General features: G+C 48.8%; 1 protein-coding gene across 1 annotated transcript in view; it reads left to right on the plus strand.

The window, feature by feature from the left end:
* FAM20A (FAM20A golgi associated secretory pathway pseudokinase) overlaps positions 1-22,541 on the plus strand; it is a gene marked incomplete at its 5' end in the record, with an annotated part of 41,797 nt that overhangs the window by 9,793 nt on the left and 9,463 nt on the right. Inside the window, 3 exons of the mRNA XM_079725749.1 lie at positions 19,173-19,357; positions 20,029-20,079; positions 21,650-21,728. Of these exons, the coding sequence (XP_079581875.1) occupies positions 19,173-19,357; positions 20,029-20,079; positions 21,650-21,728 (315 nt within the window). The remainder of the gene's footprint in view (positions 1-19,172; positions 19,358-20,028; positions 20,080-21,649; positions 21,729-22,541) is intronic.

The following is a 22,541-nucleotide window of genomic DNA, read 5'->3' on the forward strand; positions in this document are numbered from 1 at the left end:
GGTTTCAGAGATCAGGTCACAGACATATATCTTTTGGTGGAGCACCATGCAGCCCACTACAGTCGTGTCTCATGATGACCATAAAGGCCATGCAGGTGCCATTTTATTTTTATTTTTTTAAAAAGACTTATCGTTTACCTAAAAGATTTACATAAGAAGAGTTTTTTTTTTTTTTTTTTTTTTGCGGTACGCGGGCCTCTCACTTTTGTGGCCTCTCCCGTTGCGGACCACAGGCTCCGGACGCGCAGGCTCAGCGGCCATGGCTCACGGGCCTAGCCGCTCCGCGGCATGTGGGATCTTCCCAGACCGGGGCACGAACCCGTGTCCCTTAGCATCGGCAGACGGACTCTCAACCACTGCGCCACCAGGGAAGCCCCTAAGAAGAGTATTTTATCGTTTACGTTACAGCTCTTGCTTTCTCTGCTAGAGCTTCTGATAGACACTGAGGGGCAGTGCATTTAGAATGAAATGCTTGGCGGTGCCTGGAATGTAGGTCGTCAGGGTTGTCATTCGGAACAGAGAAATAGATCTAGTAATTAGCTGAACTTGGACATAGGAACAAAGGTTCTTTATGAAGGTCGCAGAGTCAAACGGGATCAGTGAGTGAACTCAAGCCACGGACCTCTGTCCGGAGAGGGGCCAGAGGGACGGGAGCAGCCTGGACTCTCCTCGGACAATTCTTTTGGACCTGCTGTGACAGGTGAGCCAACGGGTAATCAGTGCCTCAAAGCCATGTGCCGTGGAATGTGACTGCAAAACGTTTGGCTGGAAAAATATTAAAAATAGATGATAAGCCAATGCCCACCTTAGGTATTAAAAACCCATCAATAAAGAAACCACTGGATGCCTAATGTGAGCAGTGTAACTTACCAGGGACCCCTCTGGGTTAAACTCATTGCAAACTGTACACCCCAGGTAACTGGATGAGGTGGCGTTCTGTCCTGTTATGAGCTGTAAATCCATCGAAAGGTCTGGGGGGTCGGCCAAAAACGATGATCTTGGATTTATAGCAATTCATCTGCAGCCCTTCTTTTTGGCAGGAACCAAGCTAGCGGTCTGTTTAGGCTACTTGTAATTTGTGATATTACAACCACTTTATCTGCATCTATGAAAATGCTTCTTCCTCAGTCTCCGGGCAGGGGACGCTGTGCCTAACGCACCCAAAATGTTTTCTTATTATTTATTTATTTATTTATTTATTTATTTTTGGCTGCATGGGGTCTTCTTTGCTGCACACGGGCTTTATCTAGTTGTGGTGAGCGGGGGCTACTCTTTCGTTGCAGTGCGCAGGCTTTTCATTGCGGTGGCTTCTCTTGTTGCAGAGCACGGGCTCTAGGTGTGCAGGCTTCAGTAGTTGTGGCTTGCAGACTCAGTAGTTGTGGCTCGTGGGCTCTAGAGCACAGGCTCAGTAGTTGTGGCGCACGGGCTTAGTTGCTCCGCGGCATGTGGGATCTTCCCGGACCAGGGCTCAAACCCCTGTCCCCTGCATCGGCAGGTGGATTCTTAACCACTGTGCCACCAGGGAAGGCCCCCCAAAATGTTATTTACTCATTAAGGTATAAATAAACAACCAGGTGGGCCAGAACATTGGGCCCCACTGGAGATGATCTGCTGACTCTTTTCCTTCAGGTCAACTTGCAAAACTGCCCACTCAGAGAGATCTTTCCTGCCCCTCCAACGTAAGGGATCCCAGGACCCTCTTTTACCAACTCCTGCTTTATTTTCATCGGGCTCTTAACACATGCTCTTGTTTATTGATATGCTTTGCGTATATCCTCACTAGGTTGTCAGCTTTTTAAGGATGGATTGAATCGAGTGGATATAGCCATGTCCTGATCCCCAGAACATGTCACCGTTACCTCTTTGGAAAAAAATTCTTTGCAGATGCAATTAAGGATCCTGACATGAGGAGATCCTGCTGGATTGTGTGGGTGGGCCCTACATCCTATGACACGTGTCTTTGTAAGAGAAAAGCAGAGCGAGATTAGACACAGACAGAAAAGGAGGAGACTTTGTGACCAAGAAGGCAGAGGCTGGAGCGATGTGGCCGCAAGCCAAGGACCGTCAGCAGCCACCGGAACAGGAAGAAGCAGAGAATGGATTCTCCCCTGCAGCCTCCAGAAGGAGCAGGGCCTGGCCCACGCCGCGATTGCAGACTCTTGGGCTCCAGAGCTCTGAGAATGGATTTCTGTAAAGCTCCCAAGTTTGAGGTCATTTGTTAGGGCTGCCACAGGAAATGAAAAGAAAGCGGGATGCTTGTTTGCTTCTTGGGCAGTGCAACCCCGGGGTCTAAAACACTGCTTGTGTTTAGCAGGTGCTTACTGAGTGTTTGGTAAACGAATGAGTAAGGGAGCATCTCGGAGGCTTTGCAGTTGGGCAGCTCTGGGTTTCGATCCTGACTCTGCCGCTGAAGCACTGGGAGGCCTGAAGCTCATTTCCTCCCGCCTCTGTTTCCTGCCCTGTAAAGTGGGCCGCATACCTACCCCTGGGGGTGTCGGGAGGGCAGATTGAGGTCACGTGTGTGACACACGGGGCAGGACGCCTGCTTCCTGTGGCCCTGAGTCGCCAGTAGGTAAGGGACCACTAGTTAGTTATTGTGGTACGCTCCGTATGGGTTATCTGATAGCCACCAACAGCCAGCCGCGTTCATCGATGTCTGATGCCCAGTTGGGTGGAGGAGAGGAGGAAGAAACAGCCTTTGTGGTCCCCAGACGCCAGGGAGAAGCGCCCGTGCTTCTGGCCCAGCCCCTGGCCTGCCTGGCCTCAGCCTCAGCTGCTGCTGCCAGAAAGTGCACATGTTCATCTCTCCGCAGTCACTTTGACGTCAGATACCCAGAGCTTGTGGGTGGGGGAAGACACAGACCTGGGGCAGCCTGAACTTAGTCTACTGACGTCAGAAATTATCCCCACGTACGTGCATGCGTGCACACACACACATGTACACATGTACACACACATGTTCACACACGCCTCCACCACACACACATCCACACGTACACACACACGCCTCCACACGTACACACACACGCCTCCACATACACACATACACGTGTACGTATGTATCCACATACATCCACATGTACACACATCCTCTCACACATCCACACGCCTACACATACACACATACACGTGTACACACATCCACACGCACACATCCACACACACGTACACACACACGTACACACGTACACATCCACACACACACATACACGCACATCCACATACACGCATACGTACACGTACACACACACATCCACACGCCCACATCCACACACACACGTCCACACGCACGTCCACACGTCCACATACACACACATGTACACATACACACACCCACACCCACACCCACACACACATACACACACGTACAAGTACACACACACGTACATGTACACACACACACATCCACACGCCCACATACACACACACACACACACACACACACACACACCCTTCTGAGGGGACACCAGCAGCTAACGTTGCTCACTGACTGGACAGGAGCCCTCCCTTCCCTTCCTCTTCTCTCCTTTTCCCAAGGCCGGTACCAAGCCAGCTAAGCAGGGCGCTCCCCGCTGGCTGGAGGCCTTTCCCCTGGCCCCGCCTCTGCTGAGCTTAGGTCAGAACCCTGGCTGTTCCTTTCTCCTTTTCCACGGACCGTGTTGCTGCTTCCACTGTGCAGACCTTCCTTTCCTCCTCTGTGGATTGGAGGGGTGATCTAGTCACAGGGCTTCGACAGCACAGGGAGAGAACCCCCAAAATACATTTGCAATAAGCTCTTCGCAAATGCAGAGATCAATAGCATTAACTACAATGATGCCTCCTACATTAAATAAGCACCACAAGGCTGTGGGAGAGGCATCGGGATCCATGGGTGTCCCAGCCCCCTTGCAGCTGGGGGGACCATGTGCCGAGTTCCAGCCCATGCGATGTGAGTTGAAATGATCTACATCACTTCCTGGCCAGAGCCTTTAAAAACCGGGACCTAACCCCTCCAGTTCCTCTCTTTTGTAGCCCTGCTGGCTGGGAGACCACAAGCGGGGGTCTTGGTGCGTCCATCCAGCTGATCCCCGAGTCCCTCTGTGGAGCAGAATCCCTACTGACTGACCTTCGTTAGAGAAGCAGCACAACTAAGAAATAAACCTTTGCTGTGTGAAACCACTGAGCTGTCAGGACCATGTTGTTTCTCCCCAGAACCTGATTTTACTCTCCAAATGCAAGTGTCAAAGAGATGTACCGAGGATTCCTATTTCTAAAATCACATCCACTGGGACTCTAAGCCCGTTTCCCGGGAGGTTGGTTGGAAATTCAACCTCAGTCACTGGAGTCACTGGAGTTCCTTTCCCTAGACCCCCGAGTGTCGGGGGAATGTCCTTAGGGTCTTAGGTAGCAGAAGGTGTGAGGTCCTCATTCTGTCACCTGGTCTCATGCATGAGGGTGGCAGTGCTACTTCTGTGCCGAGCTCGGGCACGGGACTGTTTGCTGGTGCCTGAAATGCGCCTTCCCGGGTGCACCACACAGCCGCTTCCCGCCACCTAGGGTCCCCTCCAGGACTCACCACCCCAAGCCAACTTTCCTTTCCTGATCTTGGCGAATCTGCCTGTTCCCCCAAAGCGTGTGCTCCTGCCTGCACTTCCCTCCTCTCTCCCCTGTCTAGCCTCTCCCTTCGCGGAGTTTAGGCTTTCCGAAAATAAAACCATTTTACAAGCCAGAGAGGGAGTGGAGAAGCCTGTCTAAATGTCTGCCTGGTCCTGGACCATAAACACCCCCTAAGACAAGGAAACACAAAGTCCGGCCCCTTCTTAGAATAGGGGCGGGTAAAATTCCACAAGAACAAAAACCACATTAATATCTCAATAAATTATCCTACCCCACGGGTGACTTCTCATGCTCGGGAGGAAAAGAGGCCAATTATCCTCTCCGTGTGTAAATCAGATGGAAAAATAACACCATGCAAATTAGCACCAGCGCATGGGCCAAGGACTTGAAAGGATTTAATCTGTGGGGAAGCCACAAGGAAATTTGCCTACAAACCATGAAAATACATGCCCCCAGCCCCTGCAGTCAGATCCTTCTCTCCTTCGGATGCCCATGCCTGGTGACAGGCCGTAAGGCAAAGTTCAGACACTTTTGACAAGATGTATATTCCGGTCAACATTTGTTTATCGAAGGACCCAGCGTGTGGATGTTTAGTCTCCTCCTGTTCTCAGTCCACGCTGAGCGCTGCCTTTAGACCTCAGCTCTGCTTTTTGCACTCGGGAAAATGGTGGAGGAGAGGGAGGGTACACAGCCAACCAATTCCAATGTCAGTGTCATTTGCTAACTGTGTGTGTGTGTGTGAAACATATATTCGTCTATTTTAGGTTGCACAGTTGGAAGAGGAAGGAACCAGAATTTAGTAGTGCATCCTTTGCAAGTAACACGTGTGTTGGTATTCTATCCATATGCTTGTTAGGTCAGTATAAGCCTGACAACTAAATGATGGCTGACTCACATTGGTTTTTTTTTTTTTTTACACAATTAAATAATAATTAAATTTTTTGCTGTGCAGAGGATCTTGGAGGAGTGTAGGAGACCCTGAGGAAGGCTTTTATGCTGTCTATGGAAAATATTAAATTGCGCAGAGTCCAGAATCCATCATAGCAATTTTCAGGTCATTATCAGAGGATTAAGTGCCTTCTGTGCTCATGATTCTGTAACTCCAGCCAGGGGTTTCTTGACCTCAGCACTACTGACGTGTGGGGCAGATGATTTTCTGTCGTGCTAGGCTCAACAGAAAATTAAATAAAAGAGGAGAGTGCATTAGAGGATGTTTAGCAGCATCCGTTAGCACCCCCTCCACCAACTGTGATGCAAAAATGTCTCCAAATATTGCCATCCGTGAGGGGTGAGGTGGCCCCTAGTTGACAACCTCTGGTCTACACCATGGAGGCTGTATTCCATGGAACAATGTAGCTCACAGCTGTGGGACCTCGGCTCTGTGAATGGTCACGTCGTGATGAGGTTGAGCGTTCAGTGTTAATATTTAATGTTTCTCAAAATGCGTTGTGCGCTGCACAGAATCCAGTGCATGTCGTCATGGGCTCTGTAAAGGAAAGGTTTAGGAAGTGCCCTCTGCACAGGAAGCCTGACTGCAGGACTTCTCAGAGCCTTTACTGTCTTTATGTAACTGTGACTCTCCCAGAGAGGTTGCAGTTTGCAACTCTTTCCAGTTTTATTTGCACAGAGCAAGTGATGTGTGTTAGTTGTGCTGGTGCTTTGCTTTGTGCCCAGGACCGGAATCTGGGAAACATGGCCCAGCTAGAGGTTCTCTGCTAGGTCCCTACCTCGACTCTGGGGATCCCTTAGACCAGGATCTAAGAAGACCTGCCACCTTCTCCAGGATGTCCAGTCTGCCCTCATCTTTGGCGATAGGTCTGGAAGTTGTTGCAGGGGTGGAGATGCAGGTCTCTCACTGAGACCATAGCCCCTGCTCCAGGAGTGTCCTCACTCTGTTAGCTCATCCCAAATCAGCAAGGTCTGTTGACAGTTGCCAAGACATGGAAACAACCTAAGTGTCCATCAACAGATGCATATATGTATATGTATACACAATGGAATATTACTCAGCCATTAAAAAGAACGAAATTTTGCCATTTGCAGCAACACAGATGGACTTGGAGGGTATTATGCTTAGTGAAATAAGTCAGACAGAAAAAGATAAACACTGTGTGTCATTTATATGTGGAATCTTAAAAAACACGACAAACTAGTGAATAGAGCATAAAAGAAGCAGACTCACAGATACAAACTAGTGGGCACCAGTGAGGGGGACAATATGGGCGGGGAGTGGGAGATACAAACTGTCGGGCGTAAGACAGGCTCAAGGCTGTATGCACAACACAGGGAGTACAGTCAGTATTTTGTAATAACTGTAAATGGAAAGTAACCTTTAAAAATTGTATAGAATGAAAAATAAGTAAATAAATAAATAGGAAAAAAAATCAGCAAGGTCTGAGCAAAACGGGCAAGACTAACCACTTTGATAAGACCAAGAAAAAAAAAAAAAACAAGATCACATTTTGGGTCATGAGGACCGAGGTTCCTCACTTTGTCTCGGATTTCTGTGTGAGTCCAGCAAGTCCCTTTGTCCCTATATCCCCGACTCCACTTAGTAACGTCTTCCACAGTAGCCAGCCCCCAGGTGAGTGGAAGTTGTCTCCAGCGATGCTCCCCCTCTGGATGGAGCACTGGTGGCATCACGTGCCTATGGATCCCTCTCCCTGGGGATGAGCTGGGAGGTCAGAGGGAGCCTGGGCTCGGTGCTGCTTCCACGTGACAAGCGGAGGGCGGGGCGTGGGCCCCAGTGCCGGCCTCCTTGTCTGTGAGATAAGGCCAACAGTGTCCCTGCCCCCTCCGGCCGGGGAGGAGGGTCCTGAGCCGGTGGGTGTGGGGTGCTCACGGGAGGGGCGGGCCCGGAGCCCCGTCGGTGCTGGCGTGATGACTCCACGTGAGGGCAGAGCTGGGGACAGCCATGAGGAGTGGGCCAGACGGCTGGCCGGCCATTGCTGTGGCTCTCGTGTTCTCCTGGGAGCTTGTTTCGCTGGCCAGCCAGGTCCATTTAAAGGGCTCAGTGGGCAGCCACGTTGCAGAACTTGGGATGGGATGGAGAAGCAGTAGCCTCTCTCCAACCTATTAGCATCCACTGCCCCCCACCCAGTGATAGCTCCTGGGCATGGGGGAGTCAGTTCCTTGGGGGGAGCCCCGTGGACTTGTTCTCAGGGGCAGCGGTGCCCCAGGACCACTCCCTGCCTGGTGGTTCCCATCGGCTCCATCAGCTGTGGCCCCAATGGCTACTTGGATTCGTTTCCTAGAGCTGCCATCACAGGTCACCACGCCCTGCGGGGCTTAACACAACAGAAATCCATTCTCTTACATTTCTGGAGGGCAGAAGTCCAAATTCAAGGTGTAGGTGAGGCCATGCCCCCTCCAAAGGCTCCAGGGGAAAATTCATTTCTGGCTTCTTCCAGCCTCTGCTGACTCTGGGCCACTTCTCTCCAAGGTCGGCCTCTGGGGCCACATGGTCTCCCGCTCTGCTCTGTGTCCGCCGAGGGCCTGTCTGATGAGGATACTTGTGGTTACCTCCAGGGCCCACCCAGATATCCGGGCTCATCACCCCATCTCCGGATCCCAACTGCATCACTTCTGCAAGTCCCTCTGGTCATGTGAGGAAACGTTTGCAGGTCCCAGGGTGAGGATATGGATATCTCGGCCCAGCACTCAACCCACCGCAGGGATGCAGCATAGAGCAGAATTCGGAGAACCGGGAAATGAAGCAGAGGTCACAATAATCCTTCACGGCCCTCCTTCCCCGCCCTATACAAATGGAATCTTAGAAATCATAGTAATAACTCACCTATTAATTAATTTAATCCTCACTAAAACCCCCCTGAGGTAGTACATTTATTATTCCTACTTTTCAGAGGTGCAGAGAGGTCAAGGAACCAGTCCTAGGTCACAGAGCCGTGCATGGCAGAGCTGGGACTCTGGATGAGGGACCTGCATCTCCTACCCTCCCTGTCTCTCTGGATGTGCAGGCTTGGCACTAATAGTGACTCTGAGTTACAGATACAGGAGCATTGTCACCTGTCACCTACCCCTAAAAGTCAAGCTGTGGCCCGTGGGCTCAGCGAAGCAGATATTCCTTCGGGCTGAAGGACAGACTCCAGGAGGTGAATGCATTTCTGTCTTGGGAAGTGAGATGAGGAGGTGAGGCGGGGTTGGGGACCTGCTTTGGGGTCTGACAGGTGGTGGCAGATCCATCTGGCTCACAGCTTCCGTGGACTTGCCTTGGCCTCAAGGGCACAGGGGTAAACAGAGAGGGAGGCGGGTGAACAGAAAGGACTGCAGTGGGGGCTGTGCTCTTGGAGCCCGTGGGATGGAGCAGTGGGGAGACGCCCGTTAGCATCCCAGGCCTGCTTGCGAAAAGCCACGGGATTGTTGGTTTTTTTTAATTGAAGTACAGTTGATTTACAATGTTGTGTTAATTTCTGCTCTACAGCAAAGTGATTCAGTTACACGCATATATATTCTTTTTCATATTCTTTTCCATTATGGTTTATCCCAGGATATGGAATATAGTTCCCTGACGCCACAGGATTTTGATGGTGAGCCCACCAGTCCGCTGAGGTGTATTTTTGAGGAGAGTTGGCTGTTCCAGATAATTCTGTAGTGAGGACATGCAGCCTGCAGGGACCCGAAGGTCTCAGAAATAGAGTCCATTCGAGTAATAAACAGAAAAACCATTTCCAGAAGCCCACGGCCTTCTTGGCCTCCATCACTTGTCCTCATTAGCTGTTGTGCTAATGTTCTCCTATCACGTGTTGGCTAGGAGAAGCAAGGACATCCTTTACGTAAAGCCCTGAGTTCCCTAAAGTTATGTGCCTGCCCGTGATATTCATATCAGGTATTCAGTCAAAAGCGCTGGGTTGTGAATTGTGTAATTGCCCATCTGAGGCAGACCTACCACGAAGCTGATAAAGCTTCAGCCCAGGGCCTCTTGCTTCCCCTGTGGGTGCAGGAAGCTGTAAGCGGGGTGAGTGGGGTGCTGGCTAGGAAGAAGAGACAGTTTCTACGTTAAGTATGAAATCTCAGGGAAAAGGGATCTAAATCCTCAGGGCACCAGTGATTTGCTGATATCTTTTCTCATTCCAAAGAAATAGTCACTCGCATGTCTAATTTAGTAGTCACAGTTTTGTACTCTTTTTTCCTAGAAGTGGTCCTCCAAATGTGTAAGCGTCAGGTCCCACTGAACCCAGCTCCTTCTTATTCACAGGAGAAATAGGACAAGACGAAGGAACACTTTTCCAAACTCGTCACCACCCAAACGAAGCAACTCTGGGAAAATGTTCTTTCTAAGACCAATGTCAAGGCTAAGAATATTGAAACAGACCCATGGATCAAACAGATGCACAGATTGAGGTCGAAAGCCGAGTCCCTTAGAGGCTCACTGTAATGCTTTTATAATTTTCTTCATGGCAGAGTGCTTTTGGAAATTCATAAGATGAGTAAGATAATAAATAAGTCAATAAGTAACCTTATGAGTCCCCTTCTAACAGAGATAGAGTTCTAGTGCAATTCCTGTGTTCAAGAGATTCTTGCTCCCCCCACCCCAAGTTTTGGTACTAGTATTTTGGAGTCTGATGGAGTTTTTGCAGCAGGAAAATTGTTCAGGCATCTAAGAATCAGTTATTTATAGAACATTTCTTGCACGCAGAGCACTTTGTCAAATGCTAAGGAAGATGTAAAAATCTTAGGCAGGCTCCGGCCCTCGAGAAACGTAGAGCTTTGTTGGGAAGGAAACCCACATGGCTCTGAAATCTTTCACTGTCGCCCCATCTCCTTCCCGATGCTACAGCACAATGACCACTCAACTCAGTTTCCAAAAGAGGGAATTTTGCCTGAGTGCCTGACAGCCCCGCCTCCCTCCGGCCGCTCAGGATGCTGGGAGCAGATGGTCTGGGCTCTGTGAACCTCCACAGATGATCTGTCCTAAGCCAGGTGATGGGGTTCGGGTAGCCCCATCATACTTCTCCACCAGGCGCGGCATCTCCCAGCCATGCTGGGAATGAACAGCTCTAAAAAACAAGCAGGGGGTCAACCAATTAGAAAATAATTAATGGATTATCACCAGATTCCTCCCCAGGGGAGCTCAGTGTGAGCCCTTAAAGCAGAGAGTATGTCATCTCTCATCACAGCTTAATAACGAGAGAATGTAGCAAAATATAAATTCTCAGGCATGCAGCTGAAATAGCTCTGCTTGCGAGGGCTTGGCATCGTTGCTTTTGGCAGGGAACGTGTGTCCAAATGCCAAAGAGAGACTAGTTATTTCAGCCGGAAAGGAGAGAAATTAATTCCCAGGATCAGTTCAGTCTGTCCTGACTCAGGAGAACCAGGAAATTTACGAGATGCTACGGTTAAAAAGAAGGAAGGACGGCAGGCAGGACTTCTGGAAACTTAAGCATTAGAGTGAACATACGCTATCCAGAAAGCATGCACATCAGCAGCTCTTGAGTAAGCCTGTGATTCCCATTAATTGTCTTTCCAGAAAAATACAGAGGGTAGTTCTTACAGAGCTGTGCACCCACTGTGGGTGAGATATGGAGTGCATTCATTGGTTCCCCAAACTTTATTGAGCACCTGTTGCATACAGCAAGAACAACAGAAGAGATAGGAGGTGTATACGGATTTGCAGGAGCGAGAGAGAAAGCTCACATCCAGGTGCAGAATTGGAGAAGCTTCAAAGAGGACGTTCCTTGAGAGTTTGACCCTGGAATCTGGAGACGAAAATGTGGAAGTAGGCATTCCCATGGGAGAAACAGCACGAGGTGGGGAGGAGGGTCTGGGAGCATTAAACATAGTGCTTAGGTAGGAAGGGAATGGGGGCGGAAGACTAGAAAGGGTCAAAGGGGCTCCTGGGGGATACCAGAATCAGGGCTTTGGACCAGATTTCACCGGCAGCAAGGACATGGCGAAGAATTTTGCAGGAGGGAGACACGTGCTTGGAGCTCTGATTTCCAGATAATTTGGCCGAGATCGGAGCCTGGAGAGACGAGGGGGAAGACGTGAGTCCTGACCATCAGTTAAGAGGCCACTGCAGGCGAGGTGTGTGGGCTGAGGTGGCAGGGCAACAGGAGGAACGTGAACATTGGAGAGGTTGCAGAGGTGAAACTGCAGCTTTGAGGAATGATTTGGAGGGGACAGGAGTCAGAGATTTGTGCGCTTCGCGGCCAAGTCGCCTGAGCTGTGACTAGCTTGTTCCTAGAACTGATGGGGCCTCGACTGCCCGTCCTGGTCCAGCCCCAGCCTCTCCACTTTGTGGGCCATCAGACAGTATTCCTTCGTATTTCTTTGCACGGTCTGGTGCCAAAATTATCCCCAAAGGGCCTGACCCCGCCCCATGAGGAACCTAAATACAGTGGAGGCATCTACGCCTTGAAACCAAGTGTGGGGAGGGGGTCTATCCTACCCCTTGTCTTTCCTCCAGACCGGAAATCGAGGAACCGAGGAAGTTTTTCAGGCCTGAAGCCGTGCGCTCAGCGACTGGGAGCATGGCGCGGGGGAGGGTGGCACCCAAGCCTCTGAGAACCTTCCAGGTCCTTCCTGAACCCTCTGAGTCACAGCTGTCTCCCCTCCTTGCCAGATGTGTTCACAGCACCTGGTCCCTGAATACTACACCCCAGGGGCTCTGCCCTGACAATCCCAGGAGGGACCAGAGCCCGGGATGGCATCCTCCACATGCTCTTAACTCCCCACACCCCAGGAAGAGGACCCAGGCCCTCACTTAGCTGGGCGGCAGCAGCTGAGGTGCCCGGCTCCAGGCTTCCCACCCAGCCCCAGGCCAGACCTGCCTGAACAGTCAAAGGATGGAGAAAGCATTTTTCTCTAATGCCCCGAAGATAACTTGGCTACTGCTTCCTTAGCACACCTAGAGACCGCAGACAAGCCACAGTGGGATTCCCGGGTCCCTGGGATGATCCGTGACCTTGCAGACGTGCCAGAGCAGGCAAAGGGCAGTGTGTAGCACAGCAGTAAGACAGAGGTCCTTCCCTTCTTGCTTACAGGGTGTTCCGAGGATTTTGCTGTGGCTTGTGAAGCCGGTGGTTTCTAGTGACTCACTGCAAATGTGATGATCTACCTGCTCTCTAGTTTTTATAAGCAGTAATAATAGTTAAAAATGGCAACCATCCTTGGGCAGCTGCTGAGTCAAAGGGTAAACTCATTATAAATTTTGAAATGGAAAGTTGCCCTCTGAAAAGATGTGCCAATTATACTTTCATCAATAATGCAAGAAAGCATTATACTCGATGCTACTCAGTAAGCCTGTTTAAACCCTTTTAAGGTTTCCATTTTAAAAGGATCTTATAATTGTAAAATTCATGTAGGTAACTACACAAGTTGGTCTACATAGGAAAACTCTTAAAAAGAGCAATACAGGGGGACTAGCCCTACCAGCTATTAAAGTGTTTTATGAAGTTTTTTAAAAGTTCAAACTATCATACCGGAGCATGGCTAGACAGAACATGAAACAGAATGGAAAGCCCAGAAATAGACCCAAAAATATAAATGGAAATTTATTGTGTGAAAAAAGATGATGTTTTTAATCAGTGAGATTTTTTTTTAATGGACTGTTTAATAAATGATTTTTAGAGAACTGGCTAGCTATCTAGCGGGGAAAAAGGTGCATGCCATACTAAATATTTTTACATACCTTTTACTAAATATTTAAATGGAAAAAATGAAACCAGAAAATACTAGAAGGAACCATGATTTGCTTTGGTTTTGTATTCCTGTCACTTCAAAGTGAGACTGGCTTTTCTAAGTATAATGTAGAAGTCAGAGCCTGAATAAAAGGAGTTGTCATTTCAGCTTTATAAAAATCAACATTTTTGCATGAAAAAGATCATCCCAAATAAAGTCCAAAAATTGGGGTGGGGGAAATATTTGCAAATCATGGTAGGGAAAAAGAGCTGATTTTCTACATGTGCACAGTCAGTAAGAAAAAATGAACAACCCAGCACAAACATGGGCAAAGGAAATAGAAATGACTCTTGAACACATGAAAAGATGCTCAGCTGAGTGATCAGCTCAGCTTCACTCCTAGCAAGATAGAGATGCACATTTAAAATACACGGAGATACCATTTTTCACCTATTAGGTTGACAAAGATCAAAAAGTAACACTGTTGGCAAAGCTTCATGAAAATAGTCTCAGACAGTGCTCACCCTTGGAGGAGGGCAGCTTGGTAATTTCTGTAACAATGACAAATGTATTAATGTCTACCTTTGACCCATCGATTATGCTTCTAGAATTTCACTGTACAGACATCCTCCCGCACAAGGGAAACGTCACAGGTACAGGTTAGACTTCACAACATCGCTTGTGGTAACAAAAGATTTCAAACAACCTAGATATTTACCAATAAGGAATAAGGTGAATTCTGTGATTCCCAAACACTGGAATACTATGCAGCCTTACAAAGGAATAAGGAGCATTCTGGGTGCTGAATTGGAACAGTTGCCAAAACCTAGTGACGAGAGCAAAGCAAGTTTCAGGACTGTGTGGATTTTATGCTACAAAACCTATAAGGGTAAAAGCGGAGAGAAACAAGGGAAAAAACTGGCCACATCAGTTACCTCTGGAGACGGAAGTCGGTGAACGGGCAGACGGGGGTGGAAGGGAGATTTTTGAAATTTAAAATTTTGAACCGTGTAAATATTTCCTATTCAGAACAATTTTTGTGGAAAACTCCAGTACTTCTGAGGGCAAGGAGCAGAGTGGATTTTACCCCTCACCTCAAGGTCATGGGACTTGTAACCGAGGTTTGCTTTTTATGAATGAAAGCAACATCCCATCAACACTTTGTGCTTTATTTTTTGGTATCGACTTTATTTCTTCCTGTAAAAGTAAGGCTAGTTTAAAGACCAGGATTATCTTGGCTGATACTGTACATAACAATCCCTCCCCCCATATATATAATATATTTTTAATATAGTGATATTTACTTTTGCCCCATTGAGCTGCGTTTTTAGAAATCTACTTTCTTTTTTTTCCTTGGGTATAACAAACAGGTAAAAAAAAGCAGGTAATTTCTGTGTTGGCCATATTTTTTTAATTTTTATTTTATATTGGGGTATAGCCGATTAACAATGTTGTGTTAGTTACAGGTGTACAGCGAAGTGATTCAGTTATACAGATACATATATCCATTCTTTGTCAAATTCTTTTCCCATTTAGATCTTTATTACAGAATATTGAGCAGAGTTCCCTGTGCTGTACAGTAGGCCCTTGTTGGTTATCTCTTTTACCATTTTTATGTTTGCAAGCGCACAACCATAATCAGAGCACAGGCCAGTGTGCTGCAGAATGGGCTCTCCTCTGGGGGCCAAAAAGCCCCGACCTGTCACATTTGCCAGTTTCCATGGTGTAAATTCTCCCACGACGGCAGATGTCAAGCTACCTGTCCAAGCCAGCTCCAGCACACCCCTGCTGGTTGTCCCCAAGGAACAAAGGGCACACAAACAACGTTTCTGATTTTTAAAAAAAAGAAAAAAAAAATAGACAACTCTCAGCAGCTCTACCTTAACCATTAAAAAAAAACCCAAAACAAACAAACAAACAAAAAATCCCGTGAGAAGGAAGGTGGGAAGGACCCCGTGATGCCCTTTCTTTGTGCTCCCGCCCCCGCCCCGGCTGTGACACTGGCCCTGGGAGGAGCGGAATGGCTAACCAGAGAGTTATGCATCCCCACCCAACAGTAAATATGAATGTTTTAAAGAGCAATTTGTCCTCCTGAGGAAGTTACACTCAATTTGCCACATTTGTTTTTCTATTTGGAGGCTGGAGGCCCGACTGTTAGACTGTTGTTGTAGCTGGAACCCATCAGCTTGCAGCTCCGCTTAAGAAAACTCCACCTCTTCCCCAGCCCTGCTCCAAATCCCAGAATCATTGTTTCTCTTTCTGCTGCTCTAGCTCAGTGTGACTAACTCAGCTCAGGACTTTGCAGTCTTTCCACCAGACTCCCAAGAGAGTCGAGCAGTCCCAGAGTTTAAGCCTCAAAGTAGCCTTGGGAACTAGAGCCTGGCCTGGCTCTCTTTTAAAATAAAAATAAATGTGAATAAAGTAAGGAAAAGCTGGCCGGTGGCCGGCAGACCTAGTAAACTGCTAGGACTGAAGCAGTTTAACATGAGACACTTCGGATAATTATACCAATAGTTCAAGCCTCCCCTCCACCCCCAGCTGGAAGGCTGCCTGCCCAGAGCTTGCTGTCTTGGGGGGACGTCCCAGCCATCTTTTCTCACCTCCTTTTGGAGAACAAAGATCTGCTACACTTCTAGTAAATTTTAAGCATACAGTACAGTGTGATTAACTAGAGTCGCCATGCTGTATATTAGATCCCCAGGGGTTATTCATCCTGCACAACTGAAACTTTGCACCCTTTGACCAATATCCCTCCATTTCCCCCTCCCTCCAGCCCCTGGCAACCACTGTTCTCCTCTCTGCTGCTATTAAATTTGACTTTTTCAGAGTCCACATAGAAGTGAGATCACTCGGTGTCTGTCTTTCTGTGTCTGGCTTATATCACTCGGCTTAATGTCCTCCAGGTGCACTGATATTGTTGCAAAAGGCAGGATTTCCTTCTTTTTTAAAGCTGAATTATCTTCCATTGTGTGTATATACCACGTTTTCTTCATCCATTCACCCATCGACAGACATTTCGGTTCCTTTTGCTACCAGCCAGAGAAAACTCTCTGCTTTCAAGAGTCATGTAACTACATTAGGCCCTGCTGGTTAGGTTAATCTCCTCATCCCCGGTCAACTGTGCCACAACATAGAATAATCCTAGGAGTGACAGGTCATCATGTTCACAGATTCTAGCGATGAGGGCGTGGAACCTTGAAGGACAGTTCTAGAATTCTGCCAACCACAACATCTCTATTTTCTCAGCGATATGTGATGTGGTTTCTCCACATTTATTCATTATTTGGCTACCTTAATAGAAAGAAAACATCTTGAATGGGGGTGGTAATTATCCTCTTCTGCTCTGCACTGGACAATCCATGTTGGGCTCTTGCATTTCATTCTGGGTGTCAGAAATAAGAGGGAAGTGGGACTTCCCTGGTGGTCCAGGGGTTAAGAATCCACCTTCCAATGCGGGGGACGCAGGTTCCATCCCTGGTCGGGGAACTAAGATCCCACATGCCGCGGGGCAACTAAGCCCACACGCCGCAACTGCTGAGCCCGTGTATATGAGCCCGGAGATGTGTCCTCAAGAGAGGAGACCGTGACAGACAACAAGACAACAAGAAAGAAGGTGGCCGTCTGCAAGCTAAGGAGAGAGGCTGCAGGAAAAACCAAACCTGGCGACACCTTGATCTTGACTTGAGCCTCCAGACCTGTAAGAGAATAAATTCCTGTTGTTTGAACCACCAGCCTGTGGAAGTTTGTTTGTGTAGCCTGAGCTGACAGAGACAGTAGGTCAGGGATCTTCATCCATTTACAATGTGGACACGGTGCCTGAGACATACAAAAGCTTTGACAATGCTCTGAGGCCTGAACAAAGAAGATGGATTGGCTCAGAAATGGAAAAAAAAAATCCCAAAACTCCCAAACAAAATGAATTAATATATAATTAAATGTCCACAGAACAATGAGCCAGTGTTGACTTGGTTATATTACTAGATACTATATTCTTTGTTGTTGTTGTTTGTTTATTTTGATACTTTATTCTTAACAGATTCAGAATGATAAAAGAAAACTTTCAAAAGGGATAGCAAAAAATATTGAATGAGGGGTGGATTTTAATATGTTTGACATGATATAAGGTGAAGGTCTCCAAAAGTAGGGGCACCCAGAGGCCACCAGGACCCTGGAGCAGGTACCAAGAAGGCTGGGACCAAGAGCTGCCAGACATCCATCCTTCCACATCAGTTTATAAACCTGAGCCTCTTCCTCAAGACAAATGACTTTCACTCAGGACAGCATTATTATTTGACTGTATTCACACAGGGTGAGGTGAGTGCAGAGCAAAACAAAACAAAAGAAAACTCCATTCCCCCCTGAGGGTCTGGACCCTTGGAGGTAAAGTCTGAGGTGACCAAGTGAAATTTTCTTGGAAAACTACTGTTTTTTATTTAAAATGATTGTTTCATTTTCCTCCCCATAACGTGTCTTTATTTATTTATTTATTTATTTATTTATTTATTGCGGTACACGGGCCTCTCACTGTTGTGGCCTCTCCCGTTGCGGAGCACAGGCTCTGGACGCGCAGGCTCAGCGGCCATGGCTCATGGGCCCAGCCGCTCCACGGCATGTGGGATCCTCCCAGACCGGGGCACGAACCCGTGTCGTCGGCAGGCGGGCTCCCAACCACTGCGCCACCAGGGAAGCCCTATATTTATTTTAATATAAAAGTAATTTTTAAAACTATTTACCAGTGAGAACATTTGACATGCCAAGAATATAGGACGTGTTTGTTTGGTTATGTACCCCCTCACAGACCTCAGAGGTAAGGTATCATGGTTTGATAAATACGGATGTATAGGGACACCCAAACCCTGCCCCATAATCCCACCTAGCCCGTCCCGGTCAGCTTCACCTTCACCCGGTCAGATGACATGTGCCGACTTGCCTTGCTTTCCAGTCAGAAGACCTCCATCTTTTCACTCAGCCATCTATTTTATCCATCCTTCCTCTCTAATCCTCAGATATACCTGTCCCTCGCCTGCCTCTCGTAATGTCCATGTTGTCCCCAATCCAGGAGCACACCCCACATCTCCCCGTCAATCCAAACACCACCCACGTGGATCCAGCTGAAGTCCACTTTCTCCCATCGGAGTCTTCCTCTGACTACTTCACCATAGAATCGTCTTCCCCGTCCCCAAAATGTTAAGGCGTTTTTGTCTGAACCCATGTCCAGCAGTTGATTACCACTGCCTTATATTTTGCTCTGATGATTTCATAGACGTACCGCTTGTCTCCCAGACTGGGCTCTGAGCCTCTGCATGGCAGTGGCATTGTTTTCCAGCTTTTTCTTTTTATCCTGGCAGAAAAGTTTCCTGAGCAGGACCAACAGTACATGGCTAATTAATTCTTCTTTTCTCATAGGACGTATTGATTAATCTCACTCAGCTTCCAGCTCTCCTTATCAATCCTGACCCTCATTCTTCTCATTCTCATCAATTACCTTCTCTCTCCTGCCTCCTGACTCCTAAGGTCAGGAAATATCGGGAAGTATAAAATACAGACTTTTTCATGGGAAAGTGCCGGAAGAGGCCCAGGATCACTCCCTGAGATCCCAGATTATACGAGGCCCCTAATTTGACTCTTAACCGTCTGCACTTTTCCTTCACAGTATTCGTCATGGTCAGTGGTTAGGTATTTGTGGATGTGTGTGTGGCACTGTGTAACTGTCTGCCTGTTTCGCTCACTGGATTGTAAACTCTCTGAGGGCAGGGAAGCCCTGTGGCCACTTTGTCCCCCATGGTACCCTAAGCACAGCCTCAAGCCTCATTCATATCAGGTGCTTCATACTCTTGCCAAATGAATGAAAGAACGGAGAGTCCAGACAAGGCGCTTCGGCAGGTCTTTGCGCTCTTGTTCCCGCAGCTGAAGAAAAACTCTTCCTGCTCTTTCAGGCGACACAAGATATACAAAGAGCAGCTGAATCTCACTTCCCTGGATCCCCCACTGCAGCTCCGCCTGGAGACCAGCTGGATCCAGTTCCACCTGGGGATCAGCCGCCACGGCCTGTACTCCCGGTCCAGTCCTGTCGTCAGCAAACTTCTCCACGACATGAGGCACCTTCCCACCATCAGCGCTGGTGAGGGTCACAGGACCAGACGGGATGGACTGACTCTCTCCCAGAGAGGCTGGGTAAACCAACCAACCAGGCCAGGCTCCAGGGTGAAATAGTAAAGGGTTGATTCTGACACCCAAGAGGGAAAGAAGAAAAACAGACAGTGATCTTTTTCCCTTTGAAAGAGATCTGACAACCGTGATCTCATCACAATCCCATAACGGAGTCACAGGAGGTGTTCCGTAGCTTACAGAAAGGTGATGGCCACTACTGATCCTGTGCTCCTTTTGAATCTCGCGACTCTCTCTTATACAGTGATCTCATGATGTAGACATTATCACTGCCGCTTTACAAATGGGAAAACTGAGGCTCGGAGAGTTTAAAAGTGACCTGGCCGAGGAGCCAGTGGTGGCCTGCTGCCTGAGGCCTTGAGCACTACGCCAGCCTAAGGGACACACTGAGGGATTTGCAGACACCAGCCAGCACCGGTTTCCCCACCAGCTGTTGCTGGAGCGTCCACGGAAGGGCTAGAGAGCATGGGGCCTGGATGGAGCAGGTTGGGAGGCTGCGGCCCCAAATGGGACTCGGGGAGGTCTCCTATTGAATGCGTAAGGGCCCCAGGCTGCCTTCAAGGCTCCCCCTCTGGTGTCTGAACCAGAGTCGAGGGTTCTCAGCGCCCTGCTCCTCCTTCGCAGACTACAGTCAGGACGAGAAAGCCTTGCTTGGAGCCTGCGACTGCACCCAGAGTAAGTGGCCTGGCCCCGCCCCCGGGCCCTGGCCCCGCCCAACCCCGGCCACGCCCGTGCCCCACCCCACCCCGGGCCGGCCCCGGGCCCTGGCCCTGGCCGCGCCCCATCCCCGGCCCCGCCTCACCCCCCGGACCCTGGCCCAGGCCACACCACGCCGCGCCCATGCCCTGGCCCCGCCCCCGCCCTGGCCCCCACCTCCCTCCCCCTCCCTCCCCTCACTGCCCTGTGAAGCCCAGTACCTGGCAGCAACGAGAAGGTCCAGCTGCCCACTCCATGGGCTCCGTCAGCAGCTGAGGAGCATGAGTCCCTCATCTCTGAGAACCTACATTTCTCCCCACCTTCCCGCACAAAAGAAAAGGCATTTAAGAGGAGCTCTTGGGTAGGACCCTGCTGGGCGGCAGGTGGTCCTTGGCCCAGCATCTTCCGTACCATCCAGGAACTTGTCAGAAATGCAGAATCTCAGTCCCCGCCCTGATTTTCTGAGTCAGAATCTGGATTTTCACAAAATCCTCAGGGGACTAGAGTACATTTTCAGATTTAAGAAGCAATGGTGCAGGATGGTGGTTCTCAACCCGGCGGCAGAGTAGTCACCCAGGGAGCTTTAAAAATTGCTGCGTCTTGGTCCCCACCCCAGGGGTTTTGATTCGATTGCCATGGGGAAGCCCAGGCACCAGCATTTTATATTAAAACACTTCAGGTGATCCTCATGCAGCCAAGGTTGAGACCCCCTGGGGTAAATGATGAGTAGAATCAAAAAGATAGGCGTGAGATTCAGCACGGTCCCTGCCAGGGCGCTGTGACTTAGGTACAGGTGTGCCTGGACACTGAGGTCCCACCAGTCACTGCCGGCCACGAGGAGCCCCCTCCAGTGACCTCGATGAACTGAGCACACGTCAGAGATTTCCGTGGGTCACGACTTGTAAAGACACAAGTTTGTAGGGCCTGGGGCTTCCGTTTTCTTTAGTTTCACCCCTCCCATTTGCCATTTTTTAGAAGACAAAGGTGAGGGAGGCATTATCCCGCCCCTCGCGGGGCTGACGGCAGGGCAGGGGCAGGGCCAGGCGAGTGAGGTGCCCAGGACACACATCAGGAGGCAGTACCCACTGTCAGGACCATGCACGTGCACCTCAGGTGTCACCAAGCCCCATCACAGCCCAGGTGTCCAGTCTTACGTAGGAAGAGATATCAATAACCAAGTCTAATGCCATGTAACAGGTGGCATAGTCAGAGTCTCTAAGCCACAGCTGAAGCAAAGAGGAAAGGGTCAGCTCTTCTTAGGAAAACATCCTTTGGGGTTTTCAGCAAGTGTCCCTCTGGGGAAACCTGCACTGTTTTGCCCTTTCCCTGTAACAGCAGAGAAAGTTTTCTCTTGAGTCGCTGGACACACTCTCCACGGCCTGACCCGATGGACTGTACCCTGCAGGCTCTGAGAGCAAATCCTACTCTTTAGGGTCTCGAGTAAGAAGGGCGAAGAGAAGAAATGGGCTGGGTTTATTGAATGAGGAAATGATCACAGCCCGGAGCTTGGGCCCAGAAGCATCGTTAACTCCCCCTTCTCCCCAAACAGTCGTGAAGCCCAGTGGGGTCCACCTCAAACTGGTTCTGAGGTTCTCGGACTTCGGGAAGGCCATGTTCAAACCTATGAGGTAAGTGACTGCTCTCCTCACCTCCATATGCACAGCTATGGCAGCCCTGGGGGAGTTCTGACCAAAAATGAATAAAAGTGGTCTAAAATCTTTAAGTCAAGCATTTATAGACTCTCTTTAGGGCCATCTGCACAAGCATACAACTGTTTTGGTGATAATGATTCAAAATAGTAAGAGCTGGGTCTTTGCTAGTATTTCTGCTACACACTTGACATGCATTGTGCCTTTGGATCATCAACCATCTTATGAGTCTGGGACTGTTACAGTGTCCACTTTATGGTGAAGACACTGAGGCCAGGAGAGGCCAGCTCGCCCCAACCTCCCAGCTGCAAGCAGTGGAAGCAGGATTCAAACCAGGCAGCTGGACTGCCAAATTCACACTCTACCTCCAGAAATGAGCCTCGCTTTTTTCCAGGGCTAGGACCCTCAAAAAGGTTAGAGATATCTACATAATAATACTTGTTTTGACTGAAAAACTAGACCATGAAGAAAGGCTACCCTGAAGCCAATCACACTTTTTTTTTAAATTTTATGTATTTATTTTTTTATACAGCAGGTTCTTATTAGTTATCTATTTTATACATATTAGTGTACATATGTCAATCCCAATCTCCCAGTTCATCCCACCACCATCACCCCCCTCACCACTTTCCCCCCTTGGTGTCCATACGTTTGTTCTCTACAGCCAATCACACTTTTAAATTAATTTCTATTTTATTCGTAACAACAGCAAATACATGCCTTTAAAATTTTGTAGTGTGTCTATGTGGGCGAAATAATATGTATTCAGTCTACGGACAGAGCTTGGTGTGC

The sequence above is a fragment of the Hyperoodon ampullatus genome, assembly GCF_949752795.1.
Source record: "Hyperoodon ampullatus genome assembly, chromosome: 19".
NCBI lineage: Eukaryota > Metazoa > Chordata > Mammalia > Artiodactyla > Ziphiidae > Hyperoodon > Hyperoodon ampullatus.